At 46.5% G+C, this 27,529-nt stretch overlaps 1 protein-coding gene across 1 annotated transcript in view; it reads right to left on the bottom strand.

Annotated features, from left to right (window-relative positions):
- The window catches only part of LOC308051890 (avidin-like), a gene marked incomplete at both ends in the record, with an annotated part of 53,964 nt that extends 26,862 nt beyond the window's left edge, over positions 1-27,102 (bottom strand). Inside the window, one exon of the mRNA XM_080362539.1 lies at positions 27,031-27,102. Within this exon, the coding sequence (XP_080218665.1) occupies positions 27,031-27,102 (72 nt within the window). The remainder of the gene's footprint in view (positions 1-27,030) is intronic.
- Between the last annotated feature and the right edge of the window lie 427 nt (positions 27,103-27,529).

Genomic DNA, 27,529 nt, shown 5'->3' on the forward strand with positions numbered 1-27,529 from the left:
ACTGGGTAGAAATCATAAGAGATCTTTCCTTTAACATTTAAACTTAAGAAAACTTAATGAACTGCTCTTGGACTGAAATAGAATCTTATACAGAATTTAATTGTATCCAAGGAGGTTTATTGACTGTAGCATTAATATTAGCCTGTTTTCTGTGTAGAAATCTGTTTAAATATGCATCACAGTTACATAAGACTTTGCCTGTTATATGGCATAGCAAGCTCAGAGACTGTTAAATCAGGAGAATCCAGGGACCCAAAATGTACATTTTTATGATGTTCCAGAAGGCCATGCAGGTAGCTAACGAGATCGATTGCTGTGTATGCACACTTTCCTGGAAAATTCAAATAGAGGTGTTTCTATAGTAGGAATACCAATTCCCATTAATATGCTTTGGGACCACTTTTAGGAAGCCACTTCGTTTGAATATTGATCAATCTAAAGGAATCATGACAGAGTTAGAGGAGATTTGGAAACATAGAACAGTCTTGCATGAGGTAGAAAAAAACAATACCTCTTACAGATGTCAAGAAATATGGACATGATTGATGTCCTGGATTCCTGATTTACAGACATGGATTAATAAACTGCTTGTAATTTTTGTATTAGCAATTGTTATGTTTGTATGTTCATATGTTCTGTTGCAATGTATGTGGAAGGGTTGTGTTGCAGTCACTGAAAATGTTGCCTCCTTAAGCATAAAAGGCCTCAGAAGACTCATCCCTGGATATAAGGAATGAAAAGGTGTCTAAAGGAAGAGAAAATAAAAGAATTTTTGGGTTCATGTCAAGAACTTATTTTTCTCCAGCTGCAAGTGCAAAATAGCAACTGAAGGTCAAGACTTTCATTGGCAGCCTGATGAATGAAAACCAAGGTATCCAATGAAGAAGAGGGAGACTGGCTGGTGGATGAGGAATTGGCTGGATCATCACAATCCAGAGGGTAGTGGTCAATGGATTAATGTTTGGATGGACACCAGTGAAGTGATGTCCTTCACGGGTCCCTATTGGGACCAATATAGTTTAATGTCTTCCTCAGTGGCATAGACAGTGGGATCGAGTTCAGCCCCAGCAAGTCTGTGGATGACACCACGCTGAGTGGTGTGGTTACAAGCCTGAGGGATGGGAGGCCATCCAGAGTGACCTGGGCAAGTTTGTAAAGTGCCATGTGAACTTCATGAGGTACAACAAGACCAAGTGGAAGGTCATGCAACTGAATCAGAGCAAACCCCCCTATCAATACAGGCTGGGGGATGAAAACATTGAGAGCAGCCCTGCTGAGAAGGACTTGGTGGTACTGGTGGATGAAAGATTGGACAGGAACCAGCAATGTACACTTGCTGCCCGGAAGACCAATCGTATCTTGGGCTGCATGAAAAGGAGCATGGCCAGAAGGTGGAGGGAGGTGATTCTGCCCCTCTACTCCACTCTGGTGAGACCCCACCTGGAGTCCTGTGTCCAGTTCCAGAGCCCTCAGTACAGGACAGACATGGACCTGTTGTTGTGGGTCTGTAAATGGCCACAAAAATGATCAGAGGGATAGAACAGCTCTGCTGTGAGGACAGACTGAGAGAGATGGGGTTGTTCAGCCTGGAGAAAATAAGGCTCCAGGGAGACCGTATTGCAGCTTTTCAATTTTTAAAGGAGGCTTATGAGAAGGATGGGGACAGACTTTTTAGAAGGGCCTGTTATAACAGGATAAGGGGTAATGGATTTAAACTAGAAGAGGGGAGATCAAACCAGAGAAGGGAAAGAAATTGTTTATGGTGAGGGTGGTGAAATGCTGGCACAGGTTGCCCAGAGAAGTGGTAGACGCCCCATGGCTGGAAGTTTCAAGGCCAGGCTGGACAGGGTTTTGAGCAACCTGATGTAGTTGAAGTTGCCCATGCATATTGCAGGAAACTTGGAGTAGGTGACATTTTAAGGTCGCTTCCAACCCAAAATATTCTATGATTCTATGTCATTGCAGAGTCTGATTTTGCAGTCGGTCCAAACTGACCTACAGGGAGTACAAGACTCGGATTGTGGGAGGTATAATTACCTGTGGCTGTCTTTATTTGAGGTTCCTGTTCAGGGGGCACCCAGCTTGAGCTGTTCTGCACTGTACCTTGTAAATAAAATATTTATTTAAGAAGAATTTCTGGAATCCATACCTGAGTGTTTGCCATGGGACACCTGGGGAAGAGAAACTTCCTGAATAATGACTACATATATTACAAAACCTCCTTGTGTAAATGTTCAACGACATTTAACAGACTAACACATATCTCTTTCTTATATATATATGTGCATATTTGTTAGCAAAAAAATGAAACATTTTCCTCAAATTACAACTGCAATACTGCATTATCTGTTTATAGGTACAGAGGCAAAAGGTGACCACACCACCACCCTGTGGACAGATGGATCAACTTGTGTCATGGAGTGTAATGTGCTGGTACAGAGCCCCTAAGGGCCACATGTCACAGATGAGTGATTTAGAGTTCTGCTTGGCACAGAGCAACGTTTCGATCACTTAAAGAAAATTGAAACATAACGGAGTTTGATGTCGAGGTTCACTCTATTGTTTACTGCATAGAGGAAATATGCCAGTCAGGATCTGGTGAGAGTTGTTTCACAGTGATTTCTATGGGAACAGGCAATGCAAAAAGGGTAGGGGGAGGCCCTCCCATTGAATCACAAGGTTCAGAATGGACCCCTGGCATTCTAAACTCCTTCTCAGAGAGGAGCCTAGGTGCAGCTGGGTCCAGATTTAGCCCGAGACTTGATCAACAGTTCATATCTAAGAGACATAAGGGTAAGGGAAAACACATAAGGAATATGTCTTTATGGCCAAAGGATTACAAGTGCACACCCAATTCTTTATATTGCTTGGCTATAATTACAAAGTTTTGTCATTCTGCATCTCAACCTGCTTAACTCCCCTCTAGGGGCATGGTCTCACTTCGCTTCAAACTCTGGATCGTAGGTCTCTTGAAGCAAGCTCTGGGGATCATCCAGTGATCTGTGAGTGGTAAAAGATAATCACCATACAGCTACACTTCTCTAGCAGAGAGAGCACAAAGTTGGCTCACCCAGGCTGCCACATTTATGGAATAAAGTGGTTGTCTCGTAGTCAAATCACATGCAGTGGGAAAGGCACGCAGGAGACTTCTGGCACCCACAACTTATCGGTGTTCAGTGTGCTGTTCTGCTTTCTTGTGGGTTTCCTGAAAGGAGTCCTTGGCTGTGCTGCAGCTGAGGCCTTTACGTCCTTTGGAGTCTGTTCCAAACTGCTGCTGGTTTGGCTGGGGGGGGAGGCGGTGGGAGAATGCATCCACCACACCAGCTGGTGATCTCATGACCAGACGAAATTGTGTTCTCACATTCATTACAAGTGTTCTTACTTTGATCACATGGGCAGTGGGTAGAAATGAACTGGCCTTCCTCACCTGGTGCTCACTACACAGGCCAGGATTACGTTCCTGCCTACGGGACACGTGTCTTGAGCAAAGGCTCTAAGTGCTGGAGCATTGAACCTTATGGGACACCCTATCAAGATTTTAGTGGCTATTGTTATACTATGCTTGCCGTTCAACTTTTATTTCTATATTGAAGTTTGGAGAATGGCTGTTAAGGGCATAGACTACCTTAGCTTCTTGAATTACATGGTATACTGCTTCTTACAGAACTTGTTTAGAAACTGACCATATAAATTTGCATAGCATAATGTAAGCTTGCTTAACATAACTTCTGCAAGCTGTGAACTTCTGAACTCCCTGCCTCATTATGCAAAAAAGGCCTCAGAAGATAAGGGGAGCTGCATCCCTCGAGGTAGGTAAAGGAACAGAACAGCATCTAAAAAGACGTGAAAGAGTAGGAAGTTTGGTTATTGCTTGGAACTTATTTTTCTCCAGCTGCAGGTGCAAAATAACAACTGAAACTCAGGACTTTGATTGACAGCCCTCCTGATGAAAACCAAGAGATCCTGCCAAGTACCTCTGTCGTGGGAAACCTGATTAAGAGATTTGATTATGTGGGGAAATCTAATACCCAGGTTAAGGGAAGATGTGGGTCATTGTGCATAATTATTTTCTAATATTTGTATGGGTATCACCCATCCTGGTTCGATGTTAACCTGTTATTGAGAGAGCAGTTTCGACTAAACAGGAAAGATAAGATAATTGAAAAGCACACCATATTAATCCTACAGGCAGGGGAAAATTTGACTGCCTGACCTCAGGTATCCTAATTAGGATTATAATAATCAAACAGAGCAAGATAATTGCTAAAATCTGAAAAATACAATTAGAGCTTGTGAGGAGATAAGAGTAAATTGAACTAAAGTACAAGAATGGATATAGAAGCCAGAGAAACACCTCAGTGACTACTGGGGAAGATTGTGATAGGCTTTGTCGATGTATTAGTGATGTGCAGAGGAATGATTCTCCAGAATTCTAATAATTAGTTGGCAGCAACAGTGATTGTGGACCAAGCCACATCTGCCATCCACAACAATTTTAAAGATCATAACCCAGGGTAGCAAGGAGAAAATTTGAAAGATATTGTATTACCTGGAGCTACTGTAGTTTTACAATATGTAAATGATTTGTTACTTGCCAGTCAGACATATGAGGATTCCTTGAAAAATACTATTTGCTTATGTGCTGTTTTAGCAGAAAAAAGATCACCGTGCATCTCTTTCTAAGCTTCAGCTATCTCAGCAGAAAGCAAAATACCTAGGATTTATATTAAAAGTAGGACATAGCTTAGTAGACCCAGAACAGGTCCAGGCAGCCCTGTGTCCCAATTGGGTCACGAGATATCAATATCCCTTTTTATCTGACTATTAGTCTGCTCAACCATCCCATTGGCTTGGGGATGATATGGTGTATGGAACACTCTTCTCAAGCCCAGCCTTGAACCACTGTGGCTATGAATTGGTTTCCATTGTCACTTTGAATACTCCCAGGGGTGGGTAGAACACCAAACCACTCACACAACACCCACACGGTTTGGTAAAACAAGAAGGGTGTGGCTGGACCTTGTGGTCTGTTTTGGAATATGCCGCAATAGGAAGCATGCTCTGAGAAGCCCCATTCCACCTTGAATTGAAGTTGTGGGTGCAGCAGACCCGGCACCCAACAGATTTTAAGTTCATCTTTCAGAAGGGTAAGGGCCTCTCTATGCTGCAACGTCCAATCCCACTGCCTGCTCTTCTAAAGGAGGTTGTACAGCGGTCAGGCAATCACCAAAAATCCTGGCATGTGTTTTCTCCAGTAGCCCAGTGTACCAAACAGTTGTTGCAAGCCAGCTTTGCTGTTCAGGGTCTGCCTCTCCTCAATGCCCAATAGGGAGTCATTGGGTGCTGCAAGAGACCCCGCAATCCACCAAGCCCTTAGGAATATAATTTCCTACCTAGGATCTTGACATTTGGATGGTGGAATATCTAATTCAGGTTTTTGTCACTAGGTTCCAAATAGTCTCAGCTGTCTGCACAACCTGGTCCTTATCATGGCCAAAGTTAATCATCTTGCGATCCTATAAATCCTAAAGCAAGACTTTGGAGCTCTCCTGCATCACAGCAGGGTGTGATTCAGTGTCTCCTGCTGACTGGGATGCTAATCAGGGCCGATTTCTCAAGGACTCAACAGCTGCCTATTGGCAATGCTGTGTAGATTCAATGATAGCCAACTGACCATTTAACAAAAATTCAAAGGCCTAATCTTCCTCAGTTGATGATTGTCTCTTGATGAATATCACTATGTGAAAATGAGTGATTTATAAAACTCACAAAAGGGAAATTTTAATCATAGGTTAACATGTGTATGTGTGAGAGACTGTGTGGGTAATCTGATTTTAGAATTGTTTTGCCTGTCTGCCTGTTTGTTTCTATGTTTCAGTTTACCCTCTTTTGTGTGTATATGTGTCTTTCAGTTAAATAAACATGCTGTAAATTTAGCATGAACTTTGCCATTTATGAATCTGTAAATAAGTGGCCATTTTTGATACATTGTAACATATTGCAACTATATCACTCTGGTAATTTGACTGATGATTATGTGCTATTAGTAACTATACCACCTGCCCTTGTAATCTACCACAAACTGTGAATAAATCCTAAATTGCGCTAAATCAAAGCTGTGAAAAATTCTGTGTGCGACAAGGCTTCCCCGGCACCTCACAGGAGACCCTGGCTCCTGCAGGTCAGGGACCATGAGGATGGATGCTTAGCTAGGAAGAACCCCTCTTGGGGGCTGTTGTCCCTTCTGCCACCCATTTGCTACTCCACTGGCATGCCCAGGGTGCATAGAGGTGCTGAGGAGCTGTAACCCCAAGGCATCCCAGGATCAGCTGCGGCACACGGCCTGACCCTGCTCCTCCCCACCCAACATCCTCATACAAACCCACAGATCACTGGCAGCTGTGCTGGGTACCACTGTAGCTGTGAACTGCCACTGCACAGTGAAGCCAAAAGTGGGCTGGTCCTTGTCACTGGCGTGCTGCTGGGGTCCTTGCAGGGGTGACACCAGGACTGGCTTGTTGGTGGAGGTCATGGTGGTGTGGTAGGAGCCTGAGAAGATCCTGGCTGCATCCAGGGCTGAGAGAGTCATATTGGAGCCCAGATCATTCCCTCACAGGCCCTGCAGGTCATACTGGGGACTGGAGCTTCTGCCAGCACCTTGAGCAGTGCCAAGCCAGCACAGAATCATGGAACATTAGGGATTGGAAGGGACCTCAAAAGCTCATCCAGTCCAATCCCTCTGCAGGAGCAGGAACACCCAGATGAGGTTACACAGGAATGTATCCAGGCGGGTTTGAATGTTTCCAGAGAAGGAGACTCTACAACCCCCCTGGGCAGCCTGTTGCAGTGTTCTGGCACCCTCACCATGAACAGGTTTCTCCTCATATTTAAGTGGAACCTCTTGTGTTCCAGTTTGTACCCATTGCCCCTTGTGCTATCATTGGTTGTCACGGAGAAGAGCCTGGCTCCATCCTCCTGACACTCACCATTTATGTATTTATAAACATTAATGAGGTCACCCCTCAGTCTCCTCCAAGCTGAAGAGACCCAGCTCCCTCAGCCTTTCCTCATAAGGGAAAAATGCTCTGCTCCCTTAATCATCTTCATGGCTCTACGCTGGACCCTCTCCAGCAGTTCCCTGTCCTTCTTGAACTGAGGAGTCCAGAACTGGACACAATATTCCAGATGTGGTCTCACCAGGGTGAGTAAAGGGGGAGGAGAACCTCTCTCGACCTACTAACCACCCCTCTTCTAATACACCCCTGCTGCAGCCTGTGGGGACACTGGGATGTGTGCTCCCACGTGTCTGGGGGCTGGAATGTGCCCTCTGCATGGCAACTGGAACTGGTGGCATGGGAACTGGCTGAACCAACACCTCTCTCTCCCGTGGCAGGGTAGAGGAGGGCAGGGCATTGATGGCGGTGCTGGGCGCTCACCATATCAGGTGTAGGTGACCAGCACTATCCCTGAGGACAGCACAGCCAGAGCTGGTACCCCTGTGGTCCTGCACACTGGACCCTGGAGTGGCACAGCATGGCTTGGCATGGCACGGAACAGCACAGCTCAGCGAAGCATGGTAGGGCACATCATGACGCAGTATGGAATATAATGGAACAGCACAGCACAGTATGACAAAACACACCATGGCAAAGCACAGTGTGGCAGAGCAAAGCATCGCACAGTGTGGCACCGCATGGCACAGCATGGCACCAGACAGCACAGAACAGCACACCAACAGCGAGCAGCCTTTCAGCTGTTCATGCTGCATCCCAGGGATGCTATGGCACAGCCAGGGCGTGCAGGTCCTCATTGGCTCACAGTGCACCCTGGGGATAGCACATCACAGCATGGCACAGCATAGCAGGAGCAGGCAGCCTCCAGCCAGGCACTGGCCCCAGGCTGCTGTTACCTTCCCAGCAGCTGTGGTGTGCGGGCAAGCAGGGCCAGGGCAAGCAGGAGGCAGCAGTGGAGGCTCCCATGGTGGTGGTAGCAGTGGTAGCCATGCATGGTGCCTGAGCTCTGCATGCACTGCTGCCCCACATCCTCTCAGCATCTTGTGTAGTGGACTGGGCTGCAGCTGGGCAGCAACCGCCCATGTCAGGCCTCCCACCAAGGGCCAGCCTGATGGGACATGGGCCACTAACTCCCATGCCAGACTGGGTGGGGTCCTTTTCCCTGTGCAAGGCGGGATTCCTAACAGAGCACGGTGAGGTGGTAGGGGTTGTGATGGTGAACCTTGGATCATGAGGGGGCCATGGCAGGGAACACACACTGTCCCCTAGGGACAGTGACAGGAAAACCCATGGGATGCCATGGTGGGAGAGGAGAACATGGGCACTGAGCCATGACATGAGGAGCCAGATAGTTGTTTGCAGGAAAACTTTATTATTGGAAGCAGGTGGTGGGATAGGAGAGGGGGTCTCCATATTAGAAGCAGGTGGGATGGCAGCTGATGCACTGAGCATCGCAGGTGCTTCTGCGAGCCTTGCAATCTCCCACAATGCCACCCTGCTCCTGTGGGTACCGACGGGTGAAGGTGTTGGTGCCAACCCTGTGGGGTCACAGAGGGAGGAGATGTAAGGGTGGGAAATGCACATTTACAGAGGCCACATGCTCCATCCCAGTTCTGAATACCCACTCAGTCCTATCCCACTCCCCAGCAACATTTGTGCTTTTGCAGGACCTCTGAAAGGCCATGCACGAGTACCCCATCCTTGGTCAGCCTCACACTGGCAGCAACTCTACTGAGTGCTCAGCATCACAGTGTGGGAGAGTCCAAACCCAGGGGTGTGCAGGGGACCCGCATGTGGCAGGGAAGGGAGGCTCACATGGTGGCGTTCCAGTCATACTTGATGTTGCCCGCATCTGCCCGCAGGAGCCACATGGTCTTCAAAGTCTCCTTCCCCGCATCGTCGACAAAGCATTGACCCGTGAAGACGGTGGTGGAGTTTGTGGGAGGGTCTGCAGACAAGTGCTGAGCTGTGTCCCAGTGCAGGGGACAGCAGACCCAGGCTGTCTCTGCCCTTTGGGGATAGCAGTGATTGGGAAAGCAAGCAGGAGGGGTCAGAGGGCTGGGGATCCTACACAGAGATGGGCAGACAGCAGTAGGCTGCAGCCTCCAGCGCATCCTATGTGCCCTGGGACTGGAAGGTGACACCAGCTAAGGAGCTCCGCGGTCAAAGATGGAGGACCGTCAGGGATATCACAGGGAAGGGCAGATTAGCATGAAGGACACCACATGAGAGGGCTGGAGAGCAGTGGACACATCAGTGGATGGGCAAGAGAACATTTGGAACAGCACAGGAAGGACAAAGGACAAGTGAAGACGTGATAGGGAGGGCAGGGGAGCTCTGGGGAAACTACAGGAAGGGACACCAGAAGAAAGGCAGGAGAGCTCTTAAGGCACTACAGAAAGGGCAGGGGAACTCTGGGGATATCACAGGAAGGGCAGTGGAGTTCTGGGGACACCGCAAAAAGGGCAGGGGCAGATTCTGAACATCACAGGGTGGGCAGAGGAATGGTGGAGACATTGCAGAGAGGGCAGGGAAGCTCTGGGGACACTACAAGTAGGAGATGGGACCATAGGAGACATCACAGGGAATACAAAAGACCATTGGCAACGTTACAGGGAAGGCAAGGGACCATAACAGGGAGTGTAAGGGAGCTCTGCAGATACTGCAGGGAGGCTGGGGAAGGAGAAGCACCTGTAAAGTTCCAGTTGACGGTGAAGCCAAACGTTGGCTGGCTCCATATGTTCATTGTATGCTGGTATCCTGCCAGTGGCGAAATATGGATCTTGCCCGGGGATTTTTTCACAGCCGTGAGGTAGGAGCCATCAAATTTGCCTTCTGTATTCACAGGCCCGATGGTCATGTTGGAGCCCAGGTCACTGACCCACCCACCGGTCAGCACACACTGGAACAGAGGGGACCCAATACTGGTGCCACAGCATGGCCCGGCCATGGACAGGGCAACAGGAGTAGGTACCCCCAGGAGTCACAGCGCCCTGCCCACCCTGTACCATGCATCCCAGCCCTGCCTTAGCTCTTGTGCAGGGAAGACAGGAGCCAGGCTGAGCACCAGGAGGAAGGGAGTCACTTGCACCATCTCTGCAGTGCACAGGCAGCTGGAGTACATAAGGAATATGCCACTATCTCTTTACAGACACAGAGGCAAGAGGTGACCATACCACCTCCCTGTGCAGCAATGGATTGACTTTAGTCATGGGGTGGAATGTGGTGTCACAGACCAGCCCCGGGCCACCTGACAGTCTCAAGACAAGATCACCTTGTGTTGTCACCATGATTACAAGTGTTGTTGCTTTGATCACAAGGGCAGTGAGTAGAAATGAACTGGCCTTCCTCACCTGGTGATCACTACACAGGACAACATTATTGTCCTACCTAGGGGACCAGTGTCCTTGTCTTGATCAAAGGGTGGAGTGAGTTGAGACAATTAAGCGCTCCTCACTCGGTGATCACAAGACAAGCCAACGTTGTTCTTGTCATGATCAGAGAGTGAGATGGGACAGTCAGACGCCATCTGGTTGCATTTCAGACTCCGACCAATGGGATTGTTGCCCAATATGGGAAGTGTCAGGGCTGTGTGGTACAAAATGTGGCTGCAATTGAAAAATACTGACTGAAGTCAATCATCTTGCCATCCTGTAAATAATGGTCCTAAAGCCATGGGGGTCCTGGCTCTCAGCGGGATATGGCCCAGTGTCTTTCCCTGACTGAGATGTCTCTCAGGGTCCATTTCTTGAAGACTCAATGATCATCTATTCAGAATTTCATGTAGATTCAATTATCATCTGCTGATCATTTTGCAAACATCAAAGGCCCTATTTTTTAGCAGCCAAGGATTGTCCCCTGATGAATGTCAACACAGAAAAGTGAGTAATTTATAATACCCATGAAAGGGAAATGTTAATCATAGGTTAACGTGTGTGTGTGTAATTTGATTTTAGAACTGCTTTTTCTATCTATGTGTCTGCTTGTATGTGTCTGTTTCAGTTTACCTTTTTTGTGAGTGTGTGTGTTTTTCAGTTAAAAAAAACCCTGCTGTAGGTTTAGCATGAATCTTGTGGCTATTTTTGATTAATTGTAACAAGTTTCACTTATACCACTCTGGTAAACTGGCTAATGATTATACACTACTGGTAACTATACAACCTATCCTTGTAATCTACCACCAAGTGTTAATAAATCCTAAATTGCTGCTAAATCAAAGCCATGCAAAAATTCTATGCGTGACAAGGCTTCCGCAGCACCTCACAGGAGGCTTGGGCTCCTGCAGGTCATCAATTTCATCTGGAATGAGCCTTATCCTGTTCCATCCTCTGGCTGATGGCATGAGAGCAAGTCAGTGGGAAATATGTGCATATGTACATAGATACAGCAGGGATCCCTCCAGAATCTGGCCTTAGCCACCCAGTTTGCCTAGTATGTACTTGTTGACCCCAAGTCCACGCCCTGGTCCTTCCAGTATCCAGCATGGATTTTTGAGCACACCAACACCCCAGGCTCCTAGCTTGTGACCGTGATCCCCTCTGTGTTGGCTGCCACCCAGCACTCCCCCATTTGTACACACAGGACCAAGCTCTGCACCCAGAGCAGTAGCTGGAAATGAAGTTTAAGGGGAAGATGAGGCAAATTGGGATGCAGAGATGCCAGATGAGGCCAGGTGAGAGATCTGGCTGCATGGAGCCTTCATCCTGGCACCAAGGCGTGTGACATCGTTCTGCTCCACACCAGGGATGCTGCCCGGGGCCACAGAGCAGAGGACCCCTGCAGCTGTCCCAAACATGTGCACAGGCAAGAAGGTACCTGCTGAGACCTGAAGCCATGGTCAGGAAGTGGAAACACCCAGCTGCTGTCCTCTCCTTGTCCTCTAGCCTCATCCCTCCTAGAACCCCCAAAACACCTCCCTTAACCTCTCCCTGCTCCAGAGTGGCTTCTTGCACCCCAGGGTCACATCCTGAACAATGGTTAAACAACATATAAAACCTCCCAATGTGTAAATTGTACTGTAGAACCACATTTGACAGAATAACATACAACTCTTTCTTTTATATATATATACGTATGGTAAGCAAATGCGAAAAATTTCGCTAAATCTATAACTGGAATACAGCACTATCTGTTTATAGACACAGAGGCAAGTGGTGACCACACCACCACTCTGTGGAGGGATGGATTGACTTTAGTCATAGGGTGGAATGTGGTGCTACAGACCACCCTGGGGCCACCTGATAATCTCAAGACAAGATGACATTGTGTTCTCACCTTGGTTACAAGTCTTGTTGCTTTGATCACAAGGGCAATGAGTAGAAATGAACTGGCCTTCCTCACCTGGTGATCAGTAGACAGGCCAGCATTATGGTCCTGCCTAAGGGAACGATGTCCCTGTCTTGATCAAAGGGTGGAGTGAGAAGGGACAATTAAGAGCTCCTCACTTGGCGATCACATGGCAAGCCAACATTGTTCTTGTCGTGATCAGAGAGTGAGATGGGACCATGAGGTGCCACCTGATTGCGTTTGAGACTCCGACCAATGGGATTGTTGCCCAGTCTGGTAACTGTCAGAGCTACCTGGTGCAAAATGTGGCAGGAATATAAAAATACTGACCAAAGTCAATCATCTTGCAATCCTATAAATAATGGTCCTAAAGTGAGACAATTTGAGCTGTTCTAGATCTCAACATGATGTGACCCAGTGTCTCACCATGACTGGGATGCCTCTCAGGGCTCATTTCTTGAAGGCTCAATGATCATCTATTGACAATTTCGTGTAGATTCAATGATCATCTGCTGATCATTTTACAAAGATCAAAGGCCCAATTTTGAGCAGCTGATGATTGTCCTCTGATGAAGGTGAACACAGAGAAGTGAGTAATTTATAATACTCATGAAAGGGAAATTTTGATAACAGGCTAATATGTATTTGTAATTTGATTTTAGAACTGCTTTTTCTATCTATTTGTCTGCTTGTGTGTGTGTCTCTCAGTTTACCATTTTTGTGAATGTGTGTGTTTCAGTTAAAAAATCCTGCTGTAAATATAGCATGACTCTCGTGGCTATTTTTGATTAATTGTAACAAATTTCACTTATATCACTCTGGTAAATTGGCTGATGATTAAACACTATTAATAATTAAACGACCTACCATTGTAGTTTACGACAAGGCTATCCTGGCACCTCACGGGAGGCTCTGGCTCCTGCAGGTCAGTGGCTGCCAGGACTGATGTTCAGCCAGGGAAAATCCCTCTCAGGGGACCATTGTCCCTTCTGTCAACTGTTTACCACCCTTCTGCCTCGCCTGGGATTCAAAGGGGTTCCAAGGAGCTTTAACTCCAAGGCACCCCAGGGCTGGTCACAGCACGGGGCCACATCCCTCTCCTCCTCACCTGATATTCTCCTGAAAAACACTCAAAAATGAACTCTTTTTGTGTCTTTTCTTTATCCCACCCTGATATTGAAGCAGCCACAGGTCAAGCTGGATCAATTGGTGAAGGCCGCTTGTTAGAGTTTCAACAAGGTCAAGTCCCGGGTCCTGCACTTGGGTCACAACAACCCCATGCTATGCTGCAGGCTTGGGGAACAGTGGCTGGAAAGCTGTCTGGCAGTAAAGGAGCTGGGGTTGTTGGTTGACAACCAGCTGAATTTGGGGGTTTTTGACAATGTGATGGTCTAGACGGCATTAGGCTTGCTGGAAATGGATGAGATTCACCTTTCTCAAAGTGGAGGGTCTTTGCTCAGGAGATAGCAGGAATGATTGACAGAACTTTAAACTAGACTTGAAGGCAGAGGGGACTTATATCAGGCTCACCTGTGACACGCCATGGAATTGCATGTCAAGTTTGGAGGGGTGGAGTGCTAGTGAAGACCCTCAGCCTGTTGCCCTGTGACATACTAGGTATGCTGGTGCACACTAGAGCTCTAAGGGAGATCAGCAAGGGGCTGCTCGGGTAATCAGAGACAACAGGGGAATAGTGATGAGATACCTCGTAGGAAAGAAGATGGTTTCCCCTAAGAAGGTGACACAGTTGACAGCCCAGCTGAAATACCTCTATACAAATGTACACAACATGGGCAACAAACAGGAGCTGGAAGCCCTAGCTGGTGTTGTTGTAGAGCTACAACCTAGTTAGCATTACTGAAGCTTGGTGGGATGAACCCCATGACAGGATTGCTGCGATCAATGGCTCAAGGCTCCAGCAAGGAAGGTTGTGAGGAGGAGTTGTCCTCTACGTCAAGAAATCAAGAGTTGTCTCTGAAGAATAGCCACAAGCAGGCTGAAAGCTTATGGGTAAGAATCGGAGACTAACACAACAAAGGGAACATTGTGGTTGGTATCTCCTACAGACTACGTGATCAGGGGGAGACTATTGATGAAGCCGTCTTACTCCAGCTACAGGAGACATCACACTCATACACTCTTGACCTTCTGAGGGAATGTCAACCACCCAACATCTTCTGGAAAAGTAGCAGGGTGAGCTGCAGGCAATCCAGGAGTCTCCTGGAGCGCACAGAGGATAACTTTCACAGCCAGGTAATGGACAGCCCTACCAGAGGGTATGCCATATGGGATGTGATGGTCACCAACACAGTGACATCAAGATTAGAGACAGCCTGGGCTGCAGTGATCATGCAGTGGTGGAATTTGCAGTCCTGAGAGTTCTGGAAGAGGTGAAGAATAAAGTTGGGACCCTGAATTTTAGGAAAGCTGAGTCCAGCTCTTCAAGCAGTTAATCAAGAGAACCACCTGGAAAACTGACCTCAGGGACAAGGGAGCAGAGCAGAGCTGGCAGATCTTTAAGGATCTGGTTAAGAGATTTGGTTATGTGGGGAAATCAAATACCCAGGGTAAGGGAAGGAGTGGGCCGATGTCCATCATTATTTTTTAATATTTGCACGGGATATCATCCATCCCAGGCCAATGTCAACCTGTTAACGAGAGCACTGTTTTATCTAAACAAAAAGATAAGATAATTGAAAAGCATGTGAAATTAACCTAACAGGCTGGAAAAACTGGCTACCTGCCCTCAGGTGTCCTAATTGGGATTATAATAATCAAACAGAGAGAGATAACTGCTAATATCTGATAAATGTAATTAGAGCTTGTGAGGAGGTAAGAGTAAATTGAACTAAGGTACAGAAATAGATACAGAAGCCGGAGGAACACCTTAGTGACTACTGCGGAAGATTGTGACAGGCTTTGTTTTTGTTCTTGTTTTGATCACAAGGGCAATGAGTGGAAATGAACTGGCCTTCCTCAGCTGGCCTTCCTCAGCCCCTTGCTTGCCAGAACCCATCTGTGTCTGCATCACCTCACATTCAGGGGTCTCTTACTGGTCTATTGGGTGACCTCAACACCTTCAGTGAGCCTCTGGGCCTTCGTTGGCCTTAGTAACAGGGAGGAGGTGGGGCAAGTTTGGCTGAGGCAGCAGGTGAAATCCATCTTCTAGACAGTAGCTATTGTTACCTGTAGCCCCCAGGTCAGAGAGACCTGTATAACACAATTCTTTTCCTCAGGCGTCCCTCCAAGTCATTGTTTATCAGGGCATCTGTTCTTCAAGTCCCTGATGGTGATGTTCATGCAAATACTGTTCTTCAGACCAACTCTTACACATGGCAACGGACTGGGCCAGCACCTCCACCTCCCAAGGTGGGACAGAGCAGGACAGGACAGAGACAGAAGTGATGTGTACCCCTCCCTAACAGGAAAGGTGACCAAAACTGTCCCTGGGGATAGCACAACCAGAGCTGGCAACCCCCTTGGTCGAGCACGGTGCACCCTGGAGTTGCACAGCATGGCTTAGCACGGCACAGCACAGCAGGAGCAGGCAACTCCTTAGCCATTTGTGCTGCACCCCAGGGAGAGGATGGCACAGCATGGCACAACATGTCACAGCCAGGGTGTGCACCCTTCATCCTCTCAGTCTGCACCCAGGGGACAGCACAGCACGGCCAGGAGCTGCCCCCCAAGCTACCTTTACCTTCCTGACAGCAGCGGTGCAGGGGCCAAGCAATGTCAGGGTGAGCAGGTGGCAACATCAGAGGTTCCCCATGGCACCAGCAGCAGCGGTGGTGGCCTTGTGCAGTGCTTGGGCTCTGTCTGTGCTGCTGCTCTGCATTTCCTCAGCTGTTTTTGTAGTGGAGGGGGCTACAACTGGGCAGTGGATGTCCATGCTGGGCCTTCTGCCAAAGACCACCCTAGTGCAAAATGGGCCACTGATCACCATGTCACATTGAGCGGGATCCTACTCACTGGACAAGATGAGTATCCCAAGAGACAACGGTGAGGTGGAGGGCGCTGTAGTGGAGATGCCTGTGCCATGAGGGTGTCATGGCAGGGGAGACACACTGAGCTTTAGGGACAGTGACGAGAAAGGCCGTGGGATGCCATGGGGCAGATGCAAGAGCATGAACACTGAGCCACAACACAACAGGAGTCAGGTGTGTGTTTGCAGTGAAGCATTATTATTAGAAGCAGGTGGTGGTGCAGAAGAGGGGGTCTGCACCCCTGCCACTTCTGTCAGCTTTGCAATCCTACACAATTCCAACCTGTGGGGACACAGAGGGAGGAGACGTAAGGGTGGGAAGTGCACCCTTGCACAAGGCACATGCAACCTCCTGGTGCCAAACACCCACCAAGCTCTGTCACACCCCCAAGCAGAGTTTGCACCATGGCAGGACCCCTAGAGATGCCCTGCATGAGTACCTCATACTCAATCACCCCCACACTGTCAGCAGCTCTGCTGGGTGCTTAGTTCTGTGGGGCGGGAGAGCCTGAACCTGGAGATGCACAGGGGACTCTCATGTGGTGGTGACATGAGGCTCACATGATGGGTTTCCCATTGTCCAAGTGTGACCGCTTGAGCCAGATAGTCTCGAAAATTTCCTTCCCCGTCTCATCCATGAAGCACTGGCCCATGAATACAGGGATGGAGCCTGTGGGATGAAGCAGGACGTGGAGATGAGTGTGTCCAGGGCTGCAGGTCAGTGCCAAGCTGTGCCTCAGGGCAGGGGACAGCAGACATCCTGTGTGCCTTGAGACTAGGAGGTGACACCAGCCAAGGAATTCTGGGGTCAAGGATGGGGAAGCATCAGGGACATCACAGGGGAGGCCAGAAGAGCATCATGGTTACCACATGGGAGGGCAGGAGAGCCCTGGCGACATCAGAGGATGGGCAAGGGAACATTTGGAACAGCACAAGAAGGGCAGGAGACAAGTGGGGACATTAGAGGGAGGGCAGGGGACCTCTGTGGACATCAGAAGCAGGTCAGGGAGGTATGGGGAAACCACAGGAATGGCAAGGGATCTTTGGGGACATAACAAGAAGGGCACAAAAGCTCTGGAGACATCACAGAGAGGGCAGGGGAGTTCTGGGGGAATTGCAGGAAGGGCAAGGGAACATTTTGGGCATCACAGTCATGACAGGGTGTTGTCATTATCACTTAAAAGAATGAGTCCTGTCTGCAATCGCTATCCTAAAAACATTTAAGTTATTTCAGTTTTAGGTCAGTCTGGCAAAGATAAGAGTGATTTGCAAAACACCCGATCAGAGAGACTGACCTTGCAGCTCTAGACATTTTGGAGCCACACAACTAGTTGAGCGTTGCTTTAACACATATCTCAAGACTGTTGGATGAAGTGTCCTTTAGCTGAACTTTGCTCATGATACACTAAACTGATTATGTAACCAATATGCAAAGTTGTAACCAATTTGCTCTTTAGGATTGCCCTGAGCAGTGATATGATTTTGTATATAATGGCTGTTACTTTTATTGATAGCATGCTGGCTTCATTCCAACATCCAGACTTGCATAACTCTGTAATAAATAGTATCTCATCTCTGTGTGCTACACTTTGGCTCATTTGTATGCACCCAGATATAGAACCCTCTTTTGGGGACAACAGTTGTGGCAACCCTAATGGGATGCTGATAAGAGCCTTATCCGGCCCACCTTACTGAAAACAGCAGGGAGCTGGACTCCAGCTAGCACCGACCTGCTGAATGGGGACTCCAGTGGTTTCTCTCCCTGGCTGGATGGTGAGCAGCTCTAAGGTGCAATGCTGCAATTGAGATAACATCTTGAATAAGTGTAATTGTGATTAGTTTGCATATTTGAACTTGGTATTTGGTTTGCATATCTGCATAACTCAGTATTTGGTTTGTATATTTGAATTTGGTTGCATGCACTTGGTATTTGGAATAAATCTCCATGTAAGTCGGCTCACTGAGGGCCGCATTAGGAGAAACCTGCTACATGCAGATGCGAAAAAGTGTATGCACACTTGGTATTTGTTTGCATATTTGTATTTGTTACCCAAAGAAATCCATTTGGAGAGACAATTACAAAATGGGAACCAGTTCCTCTATTGAAATACTGTCTTACTCACCCTTAGGATGCATCCTTACATATTAGAGTAAATTTGTGAGGGTATCCTCCTCTGGTAAAAGAAAGTTTAAAATGGTATCGTATTTAATTGTGGCCTTTGTATAAATTGGATAATGAGGAAAAATGTCGTGAACATGGAATTCTAAGTTATGGTACTATATTGCAACTGATATCGTTCTGTAAAAGTCTGGAAAAACTGAATGAAGTACAGTACTGAATGTTCATTTGTTCTTATTGTTAAGCAACAATTTTGAGACCTGAAAAAAATCTAAGTTGTTAAACTCTGATTTGTACAGAATCTTTGCAATAGCTGTAGTTATGAAAAAGAAAACTTAATGCAGTGATGGATGTGTAACTGGGTAACATTGTCTTTAAAAGCTGCTAGAATATGGACTGGTTCGGATCCAGAAAATGAAAATAAGAGAATTACATTTAATATGTTGTTTATTGACATCCGTAAGAAATTGCAGAAAGTTGGTGGGGCTGGAGAAGTGATTCTTGTTCAAGTACTTGGAATTGCCTATAAACTGTATAATAGCAAGAATGAAATGGAAATGTAATAAACAAATACATAGATAAATAAATAAGAAAAATTAGAAGTATAGAGATCAAAACCCCAGGCCTCTGCTGTACAGTTTGAGCTTGAACTTCAGGCCTGTGTTGTGCTGCACAGATTCCTCCACTGCAGGACAAACTCAGCAGCTCATTGTAACAGAGGATCCTGCCAGGTGGCTCCTACTCTGTACCAGTGATTACGCCACCTGTGTGGCCTTGCCTGTGCCTAAAAGTGCAGTGAGAAGCTCTCATGTCAATATCCTTTTAAAAAAAGAGTAGTTTTACTGTAAATACATATATATATGTTTTGGAAAGCTGACTGCTCACTACTAAGGAGGCACCAGTAAATGGAGGCAGAACCTTCCTCAGTGGCAGATGTATTATGGCTAGAGAACTATGATACTGAAGAAAGCACACTGGGGTGAATTTACAGGCATCCACAGCAGATCCCTTGTTTCCAACAAAGCTGGGGAATGAAACTATGGATTTTTAGGTAGGCACCAGAGCAATGTATTCTGTAGTAGCTGTTGCAAAGGATCTATTAGCAAATTCACCATGTCAGTTCTTAGGGTCACAGAAAAGAAAGAGTGAAGGCCAATTTTGAAACCAATGGAATGCCAAACTGGGAACAAAATTTTAAAACACTAACTCTTGTGTATGCCAGAATGCCCTATGCTTCTCTTACGTGGAGATTTGTTAACAACGTTAACAACGTTTCCTGAGAACTCTGTTCAGCTGCGTCTCACACAAGAAAATGCTTGGAAGGCACAGATCTATTTGCTGCAGTTAAAACAGCACAGTGAGCAAGAAATCTCTAAGGAAATTTTGGATGTCGTATTTTCACTAGTATGGACAGCTGAAGTACCTGGTAAAGCCAATGCTACACTGATAAAAGTAGAACTGAAACAGAAACTCAAGCCAGGAAGAAAAAAAAAAACAAACAAACAACAAAATCCAATAAACATGTAAGTTGTAATGGGGTTAGGGAGTTTAATAAACAAGTTTACACACTGTGGACTTTTGTGGGAATGCCAATCAGAATATAATATCCCCATTTTGCCAGTAAAGAAGACACATACCATGGAATACCAGTTGGTATAAGATTTGAGAGACATTAATCTGATTGTGACAGATGTGCACCTAGTAGTGCCAAACCCATACACTCTTTTGACTAATAAAGCAGGAAATAACATTTGTTTTATTGTTTTAGACTCGAAAGATTCCTTTTTCTGTATACCATTGGATTCAGAGAGCCAGAAGATTTTTGCCTTTGACTGAGAAAGCTCTGCCACTGGAAGAAAGATGCAGCTTGCTGGACCAGTTTGCCACAAGAATTTAAGAACAGTCCTACTTTATTTCATAACATACTGGCAAAAGAATTAGAAGCTGGGCAAGTAGGTGTGACTGGGTTGCTGATTCAGGAGGCAAAGGAAACTAATCTGGAGAAAGAAGATTACTGTATTTGTATTGCATGCTGTGGCCTCAGTGCTGGAATGATGAGGACACCATTGGCTGTCACCTGGCAGAATGGTGCAGTACCAAGCAGCATTCCTGCAACAGGATGATGTAAGTTTAAAAACAACAACGTTTCTGAATCCTGCTACTTAATTGCTTGTGTCTAGGGATGAAAATTTGGAGCATGATCACATACTAACTATTGAAGAAGTCTTTTCTAGCAGACCAGATTTAGAAGATACTTCACTGCAATAACCAGAGTAGACTATCTATACAGTTGGGAGCAGTTTTATGATGTGTTGTAGAAATAACCATCAAAGAAGACTGAAGCCTCCACCTGGAGACGTGAAAAGAGGGAATTTTCCAGGAAAACAGTTGCAAATTTATTTTTCCAAATTACAAAAATGTAGTAATTCCTAATATATTTTAGTATAAGGAGATACCTTTTCTGGATAGCCTGAAGTCTTCCCATGTCAGACCTACAAAACTAGGGAAGTAGCGAAGAAATCATTGAATGAAATCATACCAAGATTTGGGATTCCAGACAGGATCTCATCAGATTAAGGCCCACATTTTATAGCAGAAATAATACAGACCATTTCTACTCTTCTTGGGAGAAAGATATCTGCATACTCCTAGGAGACCTCAGCTGAGTGGAAAGTTAGATAGAATGAACCAATCCATAGAAAGCCAATTAGCTAATTTGTGTCAGGAAAATAATTTAAAATGGACAGATGTATTAATGCCAATTGCATTACTGAAAATTTGCATTACCCCAAGAGTCAGAGGAAAAGTAAACCCTTTTGAAATATTGTATGGGGGACCCTATTCAGTAAGCTTGACAGGAAGAACTGATTGTCATGGTTTAACCTGAGCTAGCAATACAACCACAATAGCTTTTCACTGACTCCTCCCCCACACCCCCGTCCAAGAGGGGAGAGAATAAAAAGGGGAGGGGAAAACTTGGATTGAGATAAACACAGTTTAATAAAATAACTACTAGGAAATATATAATAGAAATAAAAGATGATCAAGGCAATTCCCCACAAACTCCATATACAATAAGAAGCCAGCCCCAGGAGGCGATATCACAGTCTTGAACAGCCGAGCAAAACAGAGAAAAAAGGAAAAAGGCAGAAAAGCCCAGAGGTCTCTGCAAAATGGCAAAAGGCTGGACTAAACTTCCAGACTGAAACTCCCCTGGCTGTGTCACAGAGAGAGAGAGACACAGCAGAAGAGCAAAAACCAGAAGGCCCCAAGTGCTCTTAAATATGAAGCATGATGCTGATGAGAAGGAATACTCTTACAGATCAGTCTGGATGTCAGACAAGCTCTGCCCCATCCATGCCCCACATCCTCGATGCCTCACACCAGTCTCACACCTGGTCTCACTTCACTTCAAAGTCTGGATCCTAGGTCTCTTGAAGCAAGCTCTGGGGATCATCCAGTGATCTGTGAGTGGTAAAAGATAATCACCATATGGCTACACTTCTCTAGCAGAGAAAGGACAAGTAGGCTCACCCCGGCTGTCCTATTTGTGGAATAAAGTGGTTGTCTCATAGTCAAATCACGTGCAGTGGGAAAGGCGCGCAGGAGACTCCTTGCACCCACAACTTATCAGTGTTCAGTGTGCTGTTCTACTTTCTCGTGGGTTTCCTAAAAGGAGTCCTTGGCTGTGCTGCAGCTCAGGCCTTTACGTCCTTTGGAGTCTGTTCCAAACTGCTGCTGGTTTGGCTGGGGGAGTGGGGTGGCTGGAGAATGCATCCACCACACCAGCTGGTGATCTCAAGACACAGCAAAATCGTGTTCTTACCTTCATTACAAGTGTTCTTACTTTGATCACATGGGCAGTGGGTAGAAATGAACTGGCCTTCCTCACCTGGTGCTCACTACACAGGCCAGGATTACGTTCCTGCATACAGGACAGGTGTCTTGAGCAAAGGCTCTAAGTGCTGGAGCATTGAACCTCATGGGACACCCTATCACGATTTTAGTGACTGTTGTTATACTCTGCTTACTATTCAACTTTTATTTCTATATTGAAGTTTGGAGAATGGTTGTTAAGGGAACAGACTACCTTAACTTCTTGGATTACTTGGTATACTGCTTCTTACAGAACCTGTTTAGAAAGTGACCAGATAATTTTGCACAGCACAATGTAAGCTTGCTTAGCATAACTTCTGCAAGCTGTGAACTTCTGAACTCCCAGCCTCTTTATGCAAAAAGGCCTCAGAAGATAAGGGGAGCAGCATCCCTCGAGGTAGGTAAAGGAACAGAACAGCATCTAAAAAGACTTGAAACAGTAGGAAGTTTTGGTTATTGCTTGGAACATATTTTTCTCCAGCTGAAGGTGCAAAATAACAACTGAAACCTGTGACTTTCATTGACGGCCCTGCTGTTATTGAGAGAGCTGTTGCATCTGGAGCTTCTGAGGACATACATGTAAATTGTACTAAAGGATAAGAACATATACAGAGGGCAGAGGATCACCTCAGTGACTACTGGGGAAGCTTGTGACAGGCTTGGTTGATGTGTGGGCAACATACGGCTGAATGACTCTCCAGAATTCTAATGATTAATTGGTAGCAACAGTGTTTGTGGACCAAGCCACCTCTGCCATCCACAACCATTCTAAAGATCACATCCCAGGGTGCAAGGAGAAAATCTGAAAGCTATTGCATTACCTGGAGGTACTACATGTGTACAATATGTAGATGATTTGTTACTTGCCAGTCAGACAGGTGAAGATTCCTTAACAGATACTATTTGTCTGTGTGCTGCTTTAGCAGAAAAAGGTCACCGTGCATCTCTTTCTAAGCTTCAGCTTTGTCAGCAGGAAGCAAAATATTTAGGATTTATATAAAGAGTAGGACAAAGATTAGTAGACCCAGAATGGGTCTGGTCTCTTGCAGAAGTATCTCAACCAGTAACAAGGAAACAAATGCAAGTATTTTTAGGCACAGCAAGCTACTGCAGACCCTGGATACTAGAAGAGGTAAGTAAGCCATCAACAGAAGCTATTGAGGCAGAGGAATTGAAACCTATATGGTGAGTCCAGAGAAGAGAAAAGGCTTTCCAAGCTATAAAAGGAGCTTTACTTTCTGCTCTGGCATAGAGATCACCAGATCACTCCAAACCCTTTGAGCTATTTGTGCATGACAACAAAAGAGTGACAGAGGAGTCCTTGCTCAAAAGCTTGATACACAACAACACACTGTGGCTTGTTACTCAATTCAACGGCATCCATAGCAGCAGGAAAAATTCCTCTGTTAAGGGGATAGCAGCCTCAATGACTATCATAAAAACGAGTGGACCATTAGATCTGGGTCACCTGTGAAATTATTACTGAGAGGGCAAATTACTGAAACTAAATGTCACAGATGCATTAATTGAGAATAAAGCTGTTTCTACATCTTCTGGATTTAAGACAGATGGGCAGTGGGAAAGAAATCTGCTCTGTATAATTTCACCCCCCACACACCTGGCCTGCATTCTTAACTGGTATTGCCTGAGGAAACTCAATTAAAGATATGGGGGGCAGAGTAATATGAAGGTATCACAGCTGGGCCTTCTTTGTAACAAGGTGCAAATGCAGTAACCAGATGGTAAAGCTGCTGCCAGTTTTGAAGATAAGGTGTACCTGCTGTCAGTTAAGAGGGATAAATGCTCATTTCTGTCCAAAATGCTAGTTACTGAGCCAGAAAATTGTCGAATGGATGAACTTAGCTCATTATAATCTCATTCTAATACCAAAATACAACTCCATCTCAAAGACTACCCACCTCCAGCCTACCTTCAAGCATGTACAGTAAGGTTTTTACCTTAAAAATCAAAGCAAGGATTTCAAAACCAATCAATAACAAGAGTATGTATGATAAGAGTCCCTCAAGCTGCACCAAAACATAGAAAATAATATAAATTACCCTATCAATAGAGGAACAGTGAGGGGGGAAGACAACATCACTGAGAAGTCAAAGGAACAGCATACTAGGACTTCTGGGACCAGTCGACAGGCTGAGAATATCTTCCCTGCACTCAGGGGGATGCTCTTGGGTAAGATTTGTGCACTTAGTTGTATCAAGTTTAGATGTCAAGCTCATATTTTGTAATCATACTAATAGTGCTATATAGTCATCTGAGAATTTATATATATAGGCTACCAATACTTACTTCTTGCAACTAACATATCAACTAAAGTGTGTTTTTGCAGACAGTGTATTTATCAACAGCATCTATAAGAACTAGAACCTGCTGCTTTAATAAACATCACTATTTGTGGATATGGTTGTGGAATTTTCTCATTGAACGTTCCCGGAACTATAGTATAGTGCACCCAGACCTATAGTATGTATTATGCTATTTGTACATCTGTGCAGCATGTATATTATGCTATTCATGCATCCGTGCAGCGCAAAGATTCAATGATCATGACAGTCCTGCACTATTTGTGAATCTAATTGTACAAATTCAACCTCAATGTGCCCAGACCTATAGTATAGTACAGTATAGTATAGTATACATTATACTATTGGTGCATCTGTGCGCCAGAATGACTGTTAAGCACTTTAGACTTACAGTGCTGACTTGAGGTCATTTGCATCACTCAGAAGTTCAACCTAGACACCTTGCACGAGGCTTAAATTCTAAATTGATTCTCTTAATGCAACATTCACCCAACAACCGTGTATGTCCTTCACGAAGTAGAACTGATTCTTAAACAACATGCTTCACAAACGTTTCCCCCACAAACATCATATTATTATGAATTAAGAATTGTAAATGCAGATGATATTACTTTAAAAAGATTTAACGTTTTGAACCCAGCAATTTCACTGCCTGTTTGCTTTGATGGTGAGCCACATTGTGATTGTACTAAGGTAGTACAATCAGCAAGTAAATATTTATACTGACTCTCAATGTGCCTTTGGCATGAGTCGTGCAACAAGTGAGGAAAAAGTGAGGGTTCTATATTTCATTGGAAGAGATCTAAGTGCTGTTGGAAGCCACATACATGTCCTGTATGTCTGGGGGCTAGCACGGCTCCTCTTCATGGCAACTGGGACCAGTGGCATGGGAACTGGCTGGGCCAGCACATCTGCCTTCTGTGGCAGGGCAGAGCAGGGTAGAGCAGAGCTGGGGGTGATGGGCACCCAGGGTAGGTGACCAACACTATCCCTGGGAACAGCACAGCCAGAGCCGGCAGCCCTGTGGTCACACACGCTGCACCCTGGGGGTCAGTGAATGGCACCGTATGGCACCAGACAACACAGCACAACACGAGCGGAGCAGCCCGTCAGCCATTCGCGCTGCTCCCCAAGGATGGCACAGCACAGCACGACAGAGCAGAGCACAGGCAGAGTACGCAGCTCCTCATCCACTTACCCTGCACCCTGGGGACATGAGACAGCATGGCACAGCAGGAGATGGCAGCCCCAGGCTGGGCACTGCCTCCAGGCTACTCTTACCTTCCTGACAGCAGTGCTGTGGATGCTGAGCATGACCAAGGCAAGAAGGAGGCAGCAGCAGAGGTTCCCCATGGCAGCAGCACCAACTGCGAATGGATGTGAGTGGTGCCCTGGCCATGCCTATGCTGCCACCCTATCTCTGCTCAGCATCTTTTGTAGTGGAGGGGGTTGCAGTTGGGCAGCAGCTGCCCATGTTGTGCCTCCTGCCAAGGGCCACCCCGGTGTGAGCTGAACCACCGGGCACCATGCCAGGCTGAGCAGGGTCCTGTTCCCTGGGCAAGGTGGGAATCCTGAGAGAGCATGGTGGGGTGGTGGGGGTTGTGATGGAGGAACCTGAGACATAGGGAGGTCACAGCAGGGACACACACTGGGCCTTGGGGACAGCGACGGGAGAGGTCATGGAATGCCATTGAGGAGGGAGGAGAATGTGGGCACTGAGTCACAATATGACAGGAGATGGGTGGGTGTTTGCAGCAAAGCTTTATTTTCGGAAGCAGGTGGTGGGGCAGGACATGGGGTGTGCATATTAGAAGCAGGTGGTGGGACAGGAGATGGTATCTGTATATTAGAAGCAGGTGGTGGAGCCTGAGATGGTGGAGCCTGAGATGGGGTCTGCATCCCAGGCAATTCCATCAGTCTCAAAATCCCCTGCACTGCCAAACTTCTCCTGTGAGCGCTGGCCCATTTTGGTCCAGGAGAGTGGGTCTGCATCCCAGTTGTTTTCGTCAGCATTGAAATCCCCCACGATGTCATCCTCCCTCTGTGAGACCAGGCGGGTGAAGACAGAGGTGCCTCTCCTGTGGGGACACAGAGGGAAGACATGTAAGTGTGGGAAATGCAGTACTAGACATGGCAAATGCACGTTGCCAGTGCTGTAATGTGAATCCAGTCCTGTCCCAGACCCCAGCAACATTTGCACCTTGGCATGACCCCCGGAGCCCCCAGGAGTACCCCATCCTTGGTCAGTCCCAAACTGGCAGCAGCTCTGCCAGAAGCTCAGCATGGCAGGGTGGGGGAGCCACAACCCTGGGGATGTACAGGGGACCCACACATGGTGGGGACAAGAGGTTAACCTGATTGGCTAATTGGGTACCTCAGGAGCCGCAGTCCTCCTGCCACCTTGCCCCGTGCATCCTAGCCCTTGGTTACCTTTCTCTCAGAGAAGCCGGGAGCCACCAGGGCCAGGCTGAGCACCAGGAGGAAGGGAGTCACTTGCACCATCTCTGCAGCAGGCAGACAGTTGGCCTACTCAGGGATCTGCTCCTTGTAGTGCCCTGCCAATGTGTCTTCTCCGTCGGCTTTTTATTGCTGTGGATGGGACCTTCGGTCAGAGCATTTTCAATCTAGGTGTTTCCAAACTGACATGTCCTAGTTGTAGGAGAGGGTGTTTACATGCAGATATTCCCACAAGCACCTGCTGAAACAATGCATCCTTATGGTGATACAGATCCATCTTGGGGCCACCAGGTGATCTCAAGACAAGCCAATGCCATGTTCTCAGCATGGCTATAAGTGTTCTTGCTTTGATCACAGGGGCACAAATTAGAAATTAACTTGAGCTCCTCACCTGGTGATCACTAGACAGACCAGCATTATGGGCCTTGCCTAGAGGACAGATTTTTTCTCTTCATCAAAGCCTGTAAGTCCT

This window comes from Nesoenas mayeri, assembly GCF_963082525.1.
Source record: "Nesoenas mayeri genome assembly, chromosome: Z".
Taxonomy (NCBI): Eukaryota; Metazoa; Chordata; class Aves; order Columbiformes; family Columbidae; genus Nesoenas; species Nesoenas mayeri.